Source organism: Lampris incognitus, chromosome 18, assembly GCF_029633865.1.
Source record: "Lampris incognitus isolate fLamInc1 chromosome 18, fLamInc1.hap2, whole genome shotgun sequence".
NCBI lineage: Eukaryota > Metazoa > Chordata > Actinopteri > Lampriformes > Lampridae > Lampris > Lampris incognitus.
The window spans coordinates 9,312,917-9,330,923 of record NC_079228.1 but is presented as its reverse complement, the minus strand read 5'-3'; the positions used below and the strand labels follow the sequence as shown (position 1 = coordinate 9,330,923).

Genomic DNA, 18,007 nt, shown 5'->3' with positions numbered 1-18,007 from the left:
GAGAGAGAGAGAGAGAGAGAGAGAGAGAGAGAGAGAGAGAGAGAGAAATGTGGTGTGTGTATAAGGGAGAGGGGGGAGGGAGAGAGACAGAGAGAGACAGAGAGAGAGACAGAGAGAGACGGAGAGAGGGAGACAGAGAGAGGTGTGGTGTGTGTATAAGTGAGAGAGAGAGGAGGGGAGGGAGAGGGAGAGCAAGAGAGAGAGAGAGAGAGAGAGGGAGAGGAGAGCAAGAGAGAGAGAGAGAGAGAGAGGGAGAGAGACAGAGGGAGGGAGACAGAGCGACAGAGAGGGAGGGGGCTGAGGGAGGGAGGGAGGGAGAGAGAGAGACAGCGAGAGAGAGGGGGGAGAGTTGGGGAGGGAGGGAGAGAGACATGGGGGAGGGAGATAGAGAGGGGGAGATAGAGAGAGGGAGATGGGGGGGGGAGAGACAGAGAGAGACGGTTGGAGACGGTGGGGGAAAGAGACTCTTGTGGAACGCCGTCGGAGGCGAAGGGGAGGAGTGATGAAGAGGCGGGGAGGAGGTGAGAGGAGAAAGCAGCGGGCGGGTAAAAGACAAAGAGGCAACGGGATGAGAGGAGACGTGGCAGGTGGCTGCTGACGAGGGCGGGGGAGATAAATGGAGACGCTCAGCAGGAAAGACGGAAAGAAAGAAGGAAGAAGGAAAGGTGAGCCAGGTGGGCCACGTGAGACCCATAGCAGAAAAGAAGGAGCTGGGGAGGAGAGCGGATGGATAAGGGGGAGAAGAAGAGATGGGGGGTGGGTGGGGGTAACAACTAGTGGCGGCCATCTCTGCCCTGCTGGAGACTCTGGAGCAGGCCTCGGTGCAGCAGCGGGGCCAGAAGTCTGCTCCTGCTGTCTGCGGAGCAACCATCAATCAGGGCTGTTGCCACCATTCTTGGCCGTCATGCAGAAGATGCCCTGCTGCAGCTCGTCCCCCTCTATCACCCCCCACCCCCCCACCCCCCACCCACAACACACACACACACGGGCGGAGCGACAGTGATGAATTAGGAAACGCTCAAACTGCTCAGGAATCTTCGACGCCGCTCATTTGCATAATAAACTGTCGCTCGCTCGCGTCTCACGGCGCTCTCCTCCCCTCGTTCCCTCGCCGCCATCCTGCCTCCTTTCAAATAATTCCACCCTCATCCATCTATAGCAGACCCCCCCCCACACACACACACACACAACACCCCCCACCACGACTCTCTCGTATATGCAGACTGACTCGCATCCCCTCCAAACCGACTCTAATGAAACAGCGTCTTCATCATCTTCATCGCCCCGGCGTTAAAGTTCTCAGTTCCCGTGGTTTCTCCTAAAAGTCGTCCGACAGTTTTCCACTTTGTCCCACAGACAAAAAGGGCTGCCGTTCCCTCGGGGCAACTGGGGCACCTTGAAAATAACAAGGTTCTGGCGGCGAGATGCTCTCGCGCAGCGGCCGCTCCGGTCTCCCCGACATCTGACAAGGTCTTAAACAAAAGAACACAGGAGCTCAACGCCTACGGTGCAAATAGACCAGGACTCAAGAGAGCCACGCCTCCCCAGCGGTCCTCTCAAGTGCCAAAGAAGTCCCATCCTCTCCCAAAGAAGTCCCATCCTCTCCCAAAGAAGTCCCATCCTCTCCCAAAGAAGTCCCATCCTCTCCCAAAGAAGTCCCATCCTCTCCCAAAGAAGTCCCATCCTCTCCGGCTGATGCGTTTCAAGGCCTGCTCGGCCTGACCCGGGGTGTAGGCGGAAGGCCAGCTGATGCGTTTCAAGGCCTGCTCGGCCTGAGCCGGGGTGTAGGCTGAAGGCCAGCAGATGCGTTTCAAGGCCTGCTCGGCCTGAGCCGGGGTGTAGGCTGAAGGCCAGCTGATGCGTTTCAAGGCCTGCTCGGCCTGACCCGGGGTGTAGGCTGAAGGCCAGCTGACACGTTTCAAGGCCTGCTCGGCCTGACCCGGGGTGTAGGCTGAAGGCCGGCTGACGCGTTTCAAGGCCTGCTCGGCCTGACCCGGGGTGTACGCTGAAGGCCGGCTGATGCGTTTCAAGGCCTGCTCGGCCTGACCCGGGGTGTAGGCGGAAGGCCAGCTGATGCGTTTCAAGGCCTGCTCGGCCTGACCCGGGGTGTAGGCTGAAGGCCAGCTGACGCGTTTCAAGGCCTGCTCGGCCTGACCCGGGGTGTAGGCTGAAGGCCAGCTGACGCGTTTCAAGGCCTGCTCGGCCTGACCCGGGGTGTAGGCTGAAGGCCAGCTGATGCGTTTCAAGGCCTGCTCGGCCTGACCCGGGGTGTAGGCTGAAGGCCAGCTGATGCGTTTCAAGGCCTGCTCGGCCTGAGCCGGGGTGTAGGCTGAAGGCCAGCTGATGCGTTTCAAGGCCTGCTCGGCCTGAGCCGGGGTGTAGGCTGAAGGCCAGCAGAGTCGTTTCAAGGCCTGCTCGGCCTGACCCGGGGTGTAGGCTGAAGGCCAGCTGATGCGTTTCAAGGCCTGCTCGGCCTGACCCGGGGTGTAGGCTGAAGGCCGGCTGATGCGTTTCAAGGCCTGCTCGGCCTGAGCCGGGGTGTAGGCGGAAGGCCAGCTGATGCGTTTCAAGGCCTGCTCGGCCTGAGCCGGGGTGTAGGCTGAAGGCCAGCTGATGCGTTTCAAGGCCTGCTCGGCCTGACCCGGGGTGTAGGCTGAAGGCCAGCTGATGCATTTCAAGGCCTGCTCGGCCTTAGCCGGGGTGTAGGCGGAAGGCCAGCAGATGCGTTTCAAGGCCTGCTCGGCCTGACCCGGGGTGTAGGCTGAAGGCCAGCTGATGCGTTTCAAGGCCTGCTCGGCCTGACCCGGGGTGTAGGCTGAAGGCCAGCTGATGCGTTTCAAGGCCTGCTCGGCCTGAGCCGGGGTGTAGGCTGAAGGCCAGCAGAGTCGTTTCAAGGCATGCTCGGCCTGACCCGGGGTGTAGGCTGAAGGCCGGCTGATGCGTTTCAAGGCCTGCTCGGCCTGACCCGGGGTGTAGGCGGAAGGCCAGCTGATGCGTTTCAAGGCCTGCTTGGCCTGACCCGGGGTGTAGGCGGAAGGCCAGCTGATGCGTTTCAAGGCCTGCTCGGCCTGACCCGGGGTGTAGGCGGCCTGAGCCGGGGTGTAGGCGGAAGGCCAGCAGATGCGTTTCAAGGCCTGCTCGGCCTGACCCGGGGTGTAGGCTGAAGGCCAGCTGATGCGTTTCAAGGCCTGCTCGGCCTGAGCCGGGGTGTAGGCTGAAGGCCAGCAGAGTCGTTTCAAGGCCTGCTCGGCCTGACCCGGGGTGTAGGCTGAAGGCCAGCTGATGCGTTTCAAGGCCTGCTCGGCCTGACCCGGGGTGTAGGCTGAAGGACCCGCTCTCTCGAATACTATATAGACTCGGCCATGGAGGTACTGGAGAACCGTGTCCGCCCAACACCACTGGCACACTGCTACTCCAAACAGCCAGAAACAAGATGTTCTGTAAGTCCCCACTGCACCGCCTATCTGACCTTCGTTCCTTCCTCCTCTTCCTACCTGCTCACTCGAGAGGGGCGGAGTAGAGGAGAACATGAACTGGCCGGGCGGCCGCCGGGCTACACCGCTTCAATTAAAGTGAAGGACGACGGCCACCTCCGGTCACCTTCACACCAGCCAACGCGTGATGGACCCAACAAGATGTTTGAAAGTAGTGGACCCCAAACTACCCCCCCACACACACACACACACATCCTGGGTGGCCCCCGAAGCAGTGTGTGTGATGTATCGTATTCGGCCCCCTGGTTTATTTAGTTTGACCTTCCGCCCTACGGTGCATTTCGCTTGGAATTCCACATTTTCTCCTCTGCTGACTACTGGAATTAGATGGCTCCCGCCGCAGTCCTGCGCCTCTAGTATATTGTCACGGGTAGTGTTTTTATTTTTTATTAGTGTGGTTCTGTTATGGATGCATATTGTGGGGGGCTGAGGAACCATACGGTAAATATTCATTGACCTCTGATAGATACATACATACGTATAATATATATATACACGTGTGTGTGTGTGTGTGTGTGTGTGTGTGTATGTATATATACACTCAACTTGTGAGACTAGTCTGGCAGTTAGATGACAATGTCAGGGTTTATTTGGGGGAGGGGGGGTAACTAATGAGACTATCTCAGTAACCTGCTGATTAACTATCACACTCCAGCTGCTTAAACAGGTCAGTATTTGCCCCAGTTGTGACCACATTCTTGCCACAGTTGTGATCACATTCTTGCCACAGTTGTGACCACATTCTTGCCACAGTTGTGGCCACATTCTTGCCACAGTTGTGACCACATTCTTGCCACAGTTGTGATCACATTCTTTCCACAGTTGTGATCACATTCTTGCCACAGTTGTGACCACATTCTTGCCACAGTTGTGATCACATTCTTGCCACAGTTGTAATCACATTCTTGCCACAGTTGTGACCACATTCTTGCCACAGTTGTGGCCACATTCTTGCCACAGTTGTGACCACATTCTTGCCACAGTTGTGATCACATTCTTTCCACAGTTGTGACCACATTCTTGCCACAGTTGTGACCACATTCTTTCCACAGTTGTGATCACATTCTTGCCACAGTTGTGATCACATTCTTGCCACAGTTGTGATCACATTCTTGCCACAGTTGTGATCACATTCTTGCCACAGTTGTGATCACATTCTTGCCACAGTTGTAATCACATTCTTGCCACAGTTGTAATCACATTCTTGCCACAGTTGTGACCACATTCTTGCCACAGTTGTGGCCACATTCTTGCCACAGTTGTGACCACATTCTTGCCACAGTTGTGATCACATTCTTTCCACAGTTGTGATCACATTCTTGCCACAGTTGTGATCACATTCTTGCCACAGTTGTGACCACATTCTTGCCACAGTTGCGATCACATTCTTTCCACAGTTGTGATCACATTCTTGCCACAGTTGTGATCACATTCTTGCCACAGTTGTGACCACATTCTTGCCACAGTTGTGACCACATTCTTTCCACAGTTGTGATCACATTCTTTCCACAGTTGTGATCACATTCTTGCCACAGTTGTGATCACATTCTTGCCACTGTTGTGATTACATTCTTGCCACAGTTGTGATCACATTCTTGCCACAGTTGTGACCACATTCTATGAGAAAGCTACATCCTGGTTTTCCAGACTTACTGGACCAAAAAATACCCAAGACCTTTTCAAAACCCCCTTTCACGACCATGATTTAATCAAACACATTTAACATCAGGTCTAAACAGGGCCTATGGGGCGTCCGGGTAGTGTAGCAGTCTATTCTGTTGCCCTTACCAACATGGTGATCGCCAGTTCGAATCCCCGTGTTACCTCCAGCTTGGTTGGGCGTCCCTACAGACACAATTGGCTGTGGCTGCGGGTGGGAAGCCGGATGTGGGTATGTGTCCTGGTTGCTGCACTAGCGCCTCCTCTGGTCGGTCAGGGCGCCTGTTCGGGGGGGGGGTAGCGTGATCCTCCCAAGTGCTACGTCCCCCTGGTGAAACTCCTCACCGCCAGGTGAAAAGAAGCAGCTGGCGACTCCACATGTATGGGAGGAGGCATGTGGTAGTCTGCAGCCCTCCCCGGACCGGCAGAGGGGGTGGAGCAGCAACCGGGATGGCTCGGAAGAGTGGGGTAATTGGCCAAATACAATTGGGGAGAAAAATCCCTCCCCAAAATAAATACATAAATAAACAGAGCCTCCGCTGGCTGACTTCATGCAGAAGGAAATGACAGAATTTACACATGACCAGACAAGCTAGATTTGAAATGAGTAAGAATAAGTTTGAATATTTTAACTTTTTTGCAGTTAAATAATTGATAACTACAGTGAGCAGCATAATTCATTGGCCAGTGACATATTTTCTGTTATTTTGGTTCCGTACACAGTTTGAAAGCATGCAAAGACAATTAGGTTGAAGTGCAGACTGTCAGCTTTAATTTGAGGGCATTTTCATCCATATTGGATGAACCATTTAGAAATTATAAGACCTTTTGTACATGTCCCCCCCCCATCCCCCATTTCGGGCATCAACAGTATTGGGCAGTTTAACACGATGTAGATTCAAGTAGCCATTTTTAATATTTAGTTGCATATCCTTTTCATGCAAAGAGTGCTTGAAATGTGCGGTGCATAGACCTCACCAGACGCTGGGTACCCTCCCTGGTGGTGTTCCGCCAGGCCTGTACTGCAGCCCCCTTCAGTTCCTGCTTGTTTCAGTACATTTTTCCCCCTCAGTCTCTGCATGTTCAACTGGATTCAGATCCAGTGACCGACTTGTCTAGTCAAGGATTTTTCCACTTTTTGGCCGTCAAAAACCCCTTCGTTGCTGCAGCAGCACGTTTTGGGTTGTTGTCTCGTTGCATGACAAGTGCCGTCCAGTGAGTTTGGAGGCATTTGGTTTTACCTGAGCAGAGAAAATAGTTCTGCAGACTTCAGAATTCAGAATTCCTCGTTCTAGTTCTGTCTGCAGTCACATAATCGATGAAGACAAGTGAGCCCGTTCCACCGGCAGCCATACAGGCCCAACACACACCACCTCCTCCACCTTGCTTCACAGAGGACGTGGTACGCTTTGGATCACACTTTCCTCTTTCCATCACTGTTAACCTTCGTCTCATCTGTCCACAAGACTCTGTCCCAGAACTCTTGGGGCTCTTTTAGGTGCTTTTTAGCAAACTGTGCTCTCACCTTGCCGTTCACCGTAGAGAGTATTCCCCGGTCACAATCAGAAACACCTTGTCACTTCATTAAATATTCCGTTTCCCCCAGCCCACAGCAGTACAACACAAACACAAAAACACATATCCAAAAAGTAAAAGAACTACAACAACACACATATCCAAACTAAACAAACAAACAAAAATCACTGTCCAGAGAACGAACACCAGCCAGGATGACTGTCGGAACTGCCGGTCTGCATGGGCTAGCAGTTAGCTTAGCCTGCCCTGCTTCCGCGTCCTGTCAGACCGCCTTCGGTGTTTCCTCTTCGGGTGCACCTCCGGTCAGGGCTGTGGTCCCTGGGTCCACAGGACGCGGCAGACCAGGCTCTCCGAGCCGATCCAGTGCCAGCTCTCCCAGCCATCAAACGAAGACAAACTTAGACGCACCCGTGGACAAAGACACTGCATGGACGGCACGGGGTGAGGCCGCCGCAAACTTGAATTTGCGCCGCCATCTTCCCACACCGGAACCATCACCCAGTACAATGGTCTTCCTCGGTCTACCGGGTCTTCTGACATAATAGAGTTCACCGTTTGTTGTGTTTTTTTCTCATTAATAATGAACAAACGGTTGACTTGGACATGTCCAGGGTTTCTGCCATGTTCCTGATTGACCGATTCTAATTTCTGAGCCACCTTAATTTGCACTGACAATGCTGTCTTCCTCATGTCGTCAAACCCCAACAACAACCTGCAAAGGTGATTCAAAGTCTAGCATCAAGACTAGACATCAACAGCTTTCTTCTGCATTCACTACCGACACAAGTGAATACAACTACCTAACGAAACACATCTGTGAAGCCAATTCAACAATACTTGTCGTACCTTCAAATGGGGGGGGACTATGTACCAAATGTGCCGTCAGTTCTAAACGGCTCACGCCATACGGGCGGAAATACCCTCAAATTAAAGCTGACAGTCTGCAATTCAACTCAATTGTCACTGTATCCTGTCAAACTCAAAGTGCTAGAGCAAAGAACCCAAGTAACAACAAATGTGCCACCGTCTCATGATTTATGGTGCTTAATGTGGGCTTCCCATGTCGGAAAGCCCGGAGACAGACAGACAGACAGACAGACAGACAGACAGACAGACAGACGGACGGACGGACGGACGGATGGACGGACGGACGGACGGACGGACGGACAGACAGACAGACAGGCCGACCAACAGACCGACAGACCGACAGACCGAGAGACAGACAGACCGACAGACCGACAGACAGACAGACAGACAGACAGACAGACCGACAGACAGACAGACAGACAGACAGACAGACAGACAGACAGACAGACAGACAGACAGACAGACCGACCGACCGACCGACCGACCGACCGACCGACGGACAGACGGACAGACGGACAGACGGACAGACGGACAGACGGACAGACGGACAGACAGACAGACAGAAAGACAGACAGACAGACAGACAGACAGACAGACAGACAGACAGACAGACAGACAGACAGACAGACAGACAGACAGACAGACAGGCCGACCAACAGACCGACAGACAGACCGACAGACAGACAGACAGACAGACAGACAGACAGACAGACAGACAGACAGACAGGCCGACCGACAGACCGACAGACAGACAGACAGACAGACAGACAGACAGACAGACAGACAGAAAGATGGCAGTTGGCTGACCGAGAGCATCTGTAATAATAGCAGTGTGGAGCACAGAGGGCTGTGTGCGCCCTGTGTATTATATGCTCGATTCATCACCACGGTGCCCTGTGCTCAGAGTGCTGACGAGGCTCGACTGCACCGCCGGATGGAAAACCAACACTGTGATCGAGCAGGAATGGACAGCAGACGCACACCGCGTCCAATCTCACTGAGACTGAGGACTGCGAGACAAACACAGATGATTTAAGATTCAGAAGATTACTGGGCCAGTGATGGATCAGAGTAGCGCCACCACTTCCACCTACATATGTAAAGCGCGCACACACACACACACGCACACACACAAGTGAATCGGGGAGTCAGTATTAAACACAGCGGGCTGTTTAGTGGACATATCGTGTAAAGTTACCACGACGGGCGGAGAATTTCCTCGGCTTTTCGCTCCCTATTGCTTTCAGCAGTTCTCCGGACACAGCCGGACCTCAGCAGCCACGGCTCTCTGCCAGGAGCCTCCGTCACATCTAGCAGATTTACTTCCACTTCTCGCATATTTTGGACCACACGTGTTGCATTATGCATAAATGACTAATTCATATAAATCGCAGAAGTCTAAATGTTTGGAGGAAAAAAAAACAAAAACAAAACAGAAACACACAAACACACAAACACCTGATGACTATCCAACATAGCCTGCAGCGGACCAGGTTGATTCATCGGGAGGCGTTCCCGCTTGTCGAGAGAGAGTCATAATAAAGCCTCCGCTCCCATCCGCGCTTCTTCCACACAGGTGCGAGAAACAAAAGCGGAGCCTTATCGGCGCTGCCGAGCTGCGCGTGCTGGCAGCGCGATCACACATTACGTCGCGAGATGAGCACCTCGTCCCACCCAAACGCACTCCTCTGAGGCTTTTTGGGGAGTGGGTGGGGGGCTTTGTACTCAGTGCTACACCTTCTTGTGATCCTTCTCTCTACGGGGAGGGGGGGAGGAGGAGGATGAAGAGATGATGAGGAGGAGGCGGGGGAGGGTGAGAAGAATATGAAGAAGAGGAGGAAGAACAAGAACAAGAAGAGAGAAATAGGGATGAGGAAGAAAGAGGAGGAGGAGGAGGAGGAGAAGCGCAGAGCTATTAAACTATTTCATTTTAGCCCACCAGTCAAGATATGGCTAATGAAGCGTTCTAGCAAAGTCTGAGCAAAAAAAAAAAAAAAGTTGCAAGCAAAACTAATTTGATGTGCAAAGCACAGATAGAAACTTTTCTGACTTTTTAATTACTTCATCACCCTCATTTTTCACTGTCTATACAGTGTTTTAGAGTCCGCCGGAGAAACGGCAGTGGTAGCGGGGGGGGGGGGTTGGGGGGTGGAATACTGCAGCGGAAGCAGGACGGTAGCGGAAGTGGTGAGGGAGTTCGGATTAGGGTGTCTTGGTGGGGAAAAAAGTGCCTTTTCCTAACTCCGTCAGGCCTCGTGAGCGGGGGTCTGAAGTGCCTGGATCTGCTGCTCCCGAGTGAGGGTGGTTACGGGCCGTGGAAAAAAGGGGAAGCAATTACCCAGCCCCCCCCCCCCCATGCCCAATTAATTATCCGCCTGTTTAGGAAAAATAAACCAACTTTATCTCCCGGTCCCATCGCAGAGGAAAGCTGCACCCCCCTCCCCCCTTCGTAACGGCCGGAAATTCAGCATGGTACTGTGTGGAATCTTAGTGAGGGACCCCCCCCCCACCACCACCACCACCGCCACCACCAACACAAACACGCTCCATCATTACCGCGGCCTGATTAAGGGGGATTTCTCCACAGCCAATTAAACAGTAGGAATAAATCAACATGCAGAGATTCACTCGTACCACGATTAAGAAGTGGAAGCGCGGGGCTTAATTGGCTCTGTGAACTCTATCTCGCAGGTTTAGAGACTTGGGGACGTCTCCACCATACAGGAAGTGCGACCCAGGGGTTTCTGCAGCCTCCTCGGCTGATCCGAGCGTTAGTTTCTTCTCGTGGGCCGGAGTGCGAGATAAAGAGCAGAACTCTATGCTAATCAAGGCACAGGGTAGTTTTCGGAGTCGTGACCTTCCACTCCTTTGTCTCGATCTGGCCTCGCATACAAAGTGCGAGAGCGACTACCGCACGACCCGGCCTCCGGCTCTGGGGAGAGACACTGGTCCACTGTGGGCGGCCAATCAGAGCTCAGCGTTCTCCTCTCTGGGAGCTGCAGCTTGTGTTGGAGATAGGGGCCCGGAGGAGCACATCCTGAAGTCTGGATTAGCTCCGCCAAGTGTAGGAGCTCCCTCCCTCCGTCTTCCTCCAACGGCTGTAAATGTCAGTTCATCTCAGCATAAAGCATGTGCCAGAGGTGGTACTCAGACCCCCCCCCCCTCCCTCCCTTGCTACTGAGGAGCAGCACAGCAAACCCCACGAGGCCCTTACATTCGCCTCCGAGTGAGGCCCCGAGTGGTCAATGGCCCTTTGTGACTCGGCTCTAATGGGCCCTGTGTGAACCATGTGCCGCTTCGGAGACAAACAGCCACGGTGTGAATGGAAAAAGGCCCAAGTTTTGTTCACAAGTTTCTGTTCAAAAAACCAGAAAAGATTCCCCAGAAACCTTTCAGCAACCGTTACAACAGGGCGGCGAAAGGCAGCAAAATAATTGACGGCTCTTTTGATACCGAACCGCCGCACGCGCACTACCAGCTGCGGCTCCGGAAAGGTCACCGGACGGGGGTCAAAGGACGGCGAGAACTTCATCACAGCTCCAATGTGTTTACTAGAGAAAGGCAAATAACAAGTTTTGCGCGCCAGACACAAAGCTGACATTTCCCTGCGGGGGATCTGAGTGGTTAACGGTGAAAGCCTTTGCTCTGACATCACCATCACCCCCCCGGCCCGCCTCCACCGCCCTGCCCTTATCTGCCCTGTCTCTCGGGTCGTCACGCGGCAAACCGCCAAAGATGTTTTGAGTGGCACCATTCGAATTTTTAATCCTGTAAACTTTCAATTTTTGCCGTGGATGAGAATGAAAAGATAGAGAGACGAAAAGCGGCGCGAGCTAAGCCGGTTAGGGAGCGAGGCAATGAAAGACTAAGCGAGAGAGCGAGCGGTGTAGAGAGAGAGAGAGAGAGAGAGAGAGATTGTGACAAACGTTCATCAGTGGGCAGCGGGCAGAAGAGGAAGCCAATTACCCGTGTGGGGAGCCCAGCATCGGGGAGTGGTGAACCAGGGCCGCCTGCGCCGCGGCCGATAACCCTCCCTGTGTCATCCCTCTGCGCCGACTGGCATTCACAACCGGTCGCGCCGCGCATATCCCTGTTTTTTTATCTTTTGCTGGGAGGAGCGGGGGGGGGGGGAGGGATGACAGCCACCACACACACAACAACAACAACAACAACAACAACAACCTGCAAGGCAATGAAGCCAGAAACCAAAGAAAAAGATGAGAATTAAGAGTCAGGGAGCCGTGAGGGCAACTGATACCCACTCAAAAGGGGGAAGGATTAGGACTGGAACACTAATGCACCGGGAGGGATGCAAAACATACCCCGCTCCCGCTGTCAAGACCACCTATCGCGCTAATAAAACGTCACGGGTGTTAAAAAACCCTGCGGTGCCGCATTGTGTTCGAGAACTTAGAATGTAAGTCCGCGCTCGAAGACGTGTTGCCGAGCAAAAGCAGGCCAACGTATCACACCTCGCTTTGTGTGCTAGTTCGGGGCGAACAACGGCCCGTTGTCGGCAAGAAGTCGGCGACACGACAGGATCGGAAACTTTCCAAGTGTACCTTCCACGCCAGCCACGGCAACGTCCACACGAAACTCGAGGGAATTCTAACAACACAGAGGACTGCTGGGTTCCTGGGTTTTCTGAACGATTAGTAGATTCCCTGCTGGGCTGTCCGGGTGGCATGGCAGTCTATTGCGCTGCCTACCAACATGGGGATCGCCGGTTCCAATCCCCGTGTTACCTCCGGCTTGGTCCGGCAGGTAACACGGTCTTGGTCTACAGCAGTGTTTCTCAACCCCAGTCCTCAAGGAACCCCTGTCCTGCAGATTTTCACTGTAACCCTGCATAGGTAGCCCGACCAATCACCTCAAAGCACTTAATTATGCAAGGTGTGCAAACTCTCACATTCACTGCTGATTGGTTGAATAACTATAAACAGGTACCTATTCAGGGTTGCAAAGAAAATCTGCAGGATAGGGGTTCCTTGAGGACTGGGTTGAGAAATACTGGTCTACAGACACAATTGGCCGTGTCTGCGGGTGGGAAGCCGGATGTGGGTATGTGTCCTGGCCGCTGCACTAGCGCCTCCTCTGTTTGGTCATATATACACTACCGTTCAAAAGTTTGGGATCACCCAAACAATTTTGTGTTTTCCATGAAAAGTCACACTTATTCACCACCATATTTTGTGAAATGAATAGAAAATAGAGTCAAGACATTGACAAGGTTAGAAATAATGATTTGTATTTGAAATAAGATTTTTTTTACATCAAACTTTGCTTTCGTCAAAGAATCCTCCATTTGCAGCAATTACAGCATTGCAGACCTTTGGCATTCTAGCTGTTAATTTGTTGAGGTAATCTGGAGAAATTGCACCCCACGCTTCCAGAAGCAGCTCCCACAAGTTGGATTGGTTGGATGGGCACTTCTTTGAGCAGATTGAGTTTCTGGAGCATCACATTTGTGGGGTCAATTAAACGCTCAAAATGGCCAGAAAAAGAGAACTTTCATCTGAAACTCGACAGTCTATTCTTGTTCTTAGAAATGAAGGCTATTCCATGCGAGAAATTGCTAAGAAATTGAAGATTTCCTACACCGGTGTGTACTACTCCCTTCAGAGGACAGCACAAACAGGCTCTAACCAGAGTAGAAAAAGAAGTGGGAGGCCGCGTTGCACAACTGAGCAAGAAGATAAGTACATTAGAGTCTCTAGTTTGAGAAACAGACGCCTCACAGGTCCCCAACTGGCATCTTCATTAAATAGTACCTGTTAGAGCCTGTTTGTGCTGTCCTCTGAAGGGAGTAGTACACACCGGTGTAGGAAATCTTCAATTTCTTAGCAATTTCTCGCATGGAATAGCCTTCATTTCTAAGAACAAGAATAGACTGTCAAGTTTCAGATGAAAATTCTCTTTTTCTGGCCATTTTGAGCGTTTAATTGACCCCACAAATGTGATGCTCCAGAAACTCAATCTGCTCAAAGAAGTGCCCATCCAACCAATCCAACTTGTGGGAGCTGCTTCTGGAAGTGTGGGGTGCAATTTCTCCAGATTACCTCAACAAATTAACAGCTAGAATGCCAAAGGTCTGCAATGCTGTAATTGCTGCAAATGGAGGATTCTTTGACGAAAGCAAAGTTTGATGTAAAAAAAATCTTATTTCAAATACAAATCATTATTTCTAACCTTGTCAATGTCTTGACTCTATTTTCTATTCATTTCACAACATATGGTGGTAAATAAGTGTGACTTTTCATGGAAAACACGAAATTGTTTGGGTGATCCCAAACTTTTGAACGGTAGTGTATATATATATATAAATTAGCTGTATATGGTTCTATTAAAAACCAGTGTGTCCTTTAGGAATCAAATTTCTTCTACTAAGCATCTAAACAACGTCACAAAAACGCATATCTGAGGTATGGTGTTGATGGATTTCAGCGAGGCAGATATCCGACATATCCCACCTCGGATGATTTACCACAGGTTATCAGCCTTGGTTTTGTTCTCTCAACTTCTTCTGTTGCCTGGTTACCTGCTCCGCAGACAATGTGGACAGACAACTGCGTGATGGCGAGCAGCAGCAATTCTCCGCTCTCCGTGGACGTCTGAGACAGGCTATTGTGGTGGGCCAGAACAAGGCTACGGCAAACTGTCTAGCACATGTCTTTTCAGCTTGCGAATTTCACAAACCGGTGTCATGCGTCCTCGGAGTATGTGTATCTGCTGGGTCGTGATGAGTTAGGTGTGATCTACGGAGAAGGAAATATCAGTAAGTAGTAAAGTAAGAACATCCATCCATCCGTTATCCAAACCACCTATCCTGCTCTGAGGGTGGCGGGGATGCTGGAGCCTACGCCAGCAGTCATTGGGTGGCAGGTGGGGAGACACCCTGGACAGGCCGCCAGGCCTTCACAGGGCCCACACATATTCACACCTAGGGACAACTTAGTACAGCTGATTCACCTGACCTACATGTGTTTGGACTGTGGAAGGAAACCAGAGCCCCCACAGGAAACCCACATAGACTCGGGGAGAACATGCAAACTCCACACAGAGGACGACCCCCAAGGTTAGACTACCCCGGGGCTCGAACCCAGGACCTTCTTGCTGTGAGGCGACCGTGCTAACCACTGCGCCACCCAAAGTAAGAACAACTGAAAACATGTATGAAAGGTTTTTAGGTTGGCTCTGGAGTTGAGTCGATCTCCCAGCGCAGCCTCGCCAGCTCCCGACAGCACTACAGGCACCACACACACTGCTTACTGTACATTATTTAAATGGTCATTAGTCTCACGAGGCTTAAATTTCCTGCGCAAGGCTCTAGGCTTTCATTATTACATCAGCCCTCTTCCCATTATATGCAAATGACTCATCCTGAATCTGAAAACGATGATATAAAATGTATCAATTACACTGACAGCGAGGTGGTCGCAGCAGGGAATATGGAAATCTTTCCTAAAAATAATCTGCCGGTGGTGTCTGGAGGGGCAGGACGCGAATGAGGGGGAAATGGAAGGAGAGGGAAGTAGAGGAGGAGATTAAACTGTTGGGCAAAAAAAAAGGAGACAAAGACTAGATGGGAATACAAACAGTGGGGCGGAGAAAAAACTGGGTTTGTTTATTGCCGCACTAACATTCCAGGACACGAGTATTTAATTAAAAAAGTGGGAGCCCGTAAACGCCACATCCATTTGGGCCTGAGCTGGGATTGAAGACAAATAGGTTGGTCTCAAATCCCCGTCACCGGCGGTTCCGATACGGGGGTTAGAATACGCTGACGCAAAACGAGCACACTGATGTAGGGCAGGATATGAGCCCACTTGTTATGTGGCTCTTTGCTTTCTGTGCAAGTGGCAGCATTTCGAAGCTATAATGTTTGGCTTATTTAGCTGTTCATGTGGAGAAGCATACATTACTGGGATATTCCCCTGCAAGCCGGACCCTTTTATGAATGCCAACCTGACAGGAAATAAAAAAAGGAGGGAACAAGCGTGCAAAGCCAACCCAGTTGAGTATTAAAACAGTGTTCGAGTCGAGTCAAATGTATTCATACTGACACAGTATGCTCAAAAAACCCCTATCCCCCATTGGAAATGTAAACCTAAACATACCTTGATCTATCATTTACCCATCATATACGTACATCTAGCTGTACTGAGACAGAATACACACATGACATCACAGTCTCAGCCCTCGTGGACAGGACTGAAGGACATTATAGAGGCTCTGATCATAGCAGCACAAGGACAGGCACTCAGGGCCAGATCGGTTGAGGTAGGGGTCTACCGCTCCACACAAGACCAAGGATGTAGACTGTGCAAAGAGGCCCCTGAGACAGTCCAGCACTTAGTAGCGGGGTGTAAAATACTAGCAGGCAAAGCGTACGCTGAAAGGCATAACCAAGTGGCTGGGATAGTGTACAGGAATATCGGTACTGAATAAAGACTGGAAGTCCCCAAGCCCAAATGGGAGACACCGCCAAAGGTGGTTGAGAATGGCAGAGCTAAGATCCTGTGGGACGTCCAGTTCCAGACTGACAAGCAGGGGCTGGCTAACCAACCAGACATTGTGGTGGTGGACAAGGGACAGAAGACAGCAGTAGTGATCAATGTAGCGACCCCAAGCGATGGCAACATCAGGAAGATAGAGCATGAGAAGCTAGAGAAATACCAAGAGCTGAGGGAAGTACTAGATCAGATGTGGAAGGTGAAACCCACAGTAGTTCCAGTAGCAACAGGAGCACTAGGGGTTGTGACCCCCAAACTGGCAGTGGCTCCAGCAGATTCCAGGAACAACATCTGAGGTGTCTCTCCAGAGGAGTGGGTCTCTCTCCAGAAGAGTGAGGTCCTAGGAACACCTAAGATACTATGCAGAACCCTCAAACTCCAAGGCCCCTGGTAGAGGGCCCGCGGTTGAGGAAGACACACATCACCCAAAAATGGGTGAGTGGGGTTTATATATGGGTAGAGCGTTTTTTTCCGTCAATGGTGTCGTAAGTGCTCAACTAATAAGGAGGGGAATATCAACACAGATACAGGAAAAGAAGCTTTTTAATACACTGCAGTACAGGCCTGTTTCATGCGTCGCACACTCATCGGCTGCTAATTGTGAAGGAGGCTCCTGGCAGAGAGCCATGGCTCGTGAGGGCCGACTGTGTTCGGAGACCTACTTAAAGTAATAAGGATGAGTCATCAGTCTTTGTCATACTTTTTTTCCCATATCTGTATATATATATATATATATATATATATATATATATATATATATATATATATCAACATGTTCTAGGAAGCTTGCATCTATAACGCCCTATAAGCATCTATTGCATCTATAACACTCATACTTTCCTGTAATGTGTATTACAATGACTAACGGCTATGGCTGAAGACTGTGAAATAGCACTGAAGTCTCATTATGCAGCCCTACAAAACTTCAGCAAAACAAGTTGGCTATGATGCCTTATGACATCTGACAGATAAACAGGCTAATGATGACATATTTGTAATGCATAGATCTGTTTTAAATTGACATAATGTATCATAAAGGTGGTTATGAGGTGTTGTGAGGGCGTATACATGGTTACAATGAATCTTACCATGACTAATAGCTACACTTATAGGGCGTTATAGATGCTTATAGGGCGTTATAGATGCTTATAGGGCGTTATAGATGCTTATAGGGCGTTATAGATGCAAGCTTCACAGAAACTGTTACCCTCGTGTGTGTGTGTGTGTGTGTGTGTGTGCATATACACAGTATACATATCTATTTAGTGGCAGAAACTAGATACAGGGCTGAGATGTCAGACCTCCAACCACGCTCTTCATGTCACAAGAGTCCACTTGGAACAAGCGGTTTAGTGTGAAAACGTCTAAAAAATTGCAACCTTCATGAGCAGGTTTTCATAAAAGCCTGATAACTATCATTAAAGCTGCATAAATGAATTTCTGCCCCACGGCGGTTAGATCGTCTAATGCAATACAGGGGTGTCAGTATCCCTGAGGCCCTCATACGAGGATAGCAAATTGGCAAGGCTGATCAATCTACCCTGGCTAAAAGCAGCCAGCACAGATTTACTCCCTCAAAGCAGCCACAAGACAGGACACTGTCTGGTTTTTTTTGCCGAATTTATCACCAGTTCAAACAGTTTTCATACCCTAGGGAAATACCAACACTGTCTCAGCACCCAAAAAAAAATATAACTGAAGGTTTACTAACGTCTTTATAGACAGTGCAGCTCAGAGTTACAGCTTTTTATGTGATGACTGCATGCTAAGGAATCACATGAACGCGGCAGGTCTTTATGGGAGGACTATGACATGGTCTGAGCAAATGTCTCAGAAGAAAACATGTAATGTCAAAACACTTGACGCCATTTAACCTTGGTTGGAAATGGGGATAACGGACAGTTATAAATTGACTCGCAGTGCACAAAGGTGGTGCAG

General features: G+C 50.7%; 1 protein-coding gene across 1 annotated transcript in view; it reads right to left on the bottom strand.

Annotated features, from left to right (window-relative positions):
- The window catches only part of LOC130128316 (receptor-type tyrosine-protein phosphatase U-like), a 149,944-nt gene that overhangs the window by 118,942 nt on the left and 12,995 nt on the right, over window positions 1–18,007 (bottom strand). Inside the window, 1 exon segment of the mRNA XM_056297953.1 lies at window positions 1,710–3,409. Coding sequence (XP_056153928.1) covers window positions 1,710–3,409 — 1,700 coding nt within the window.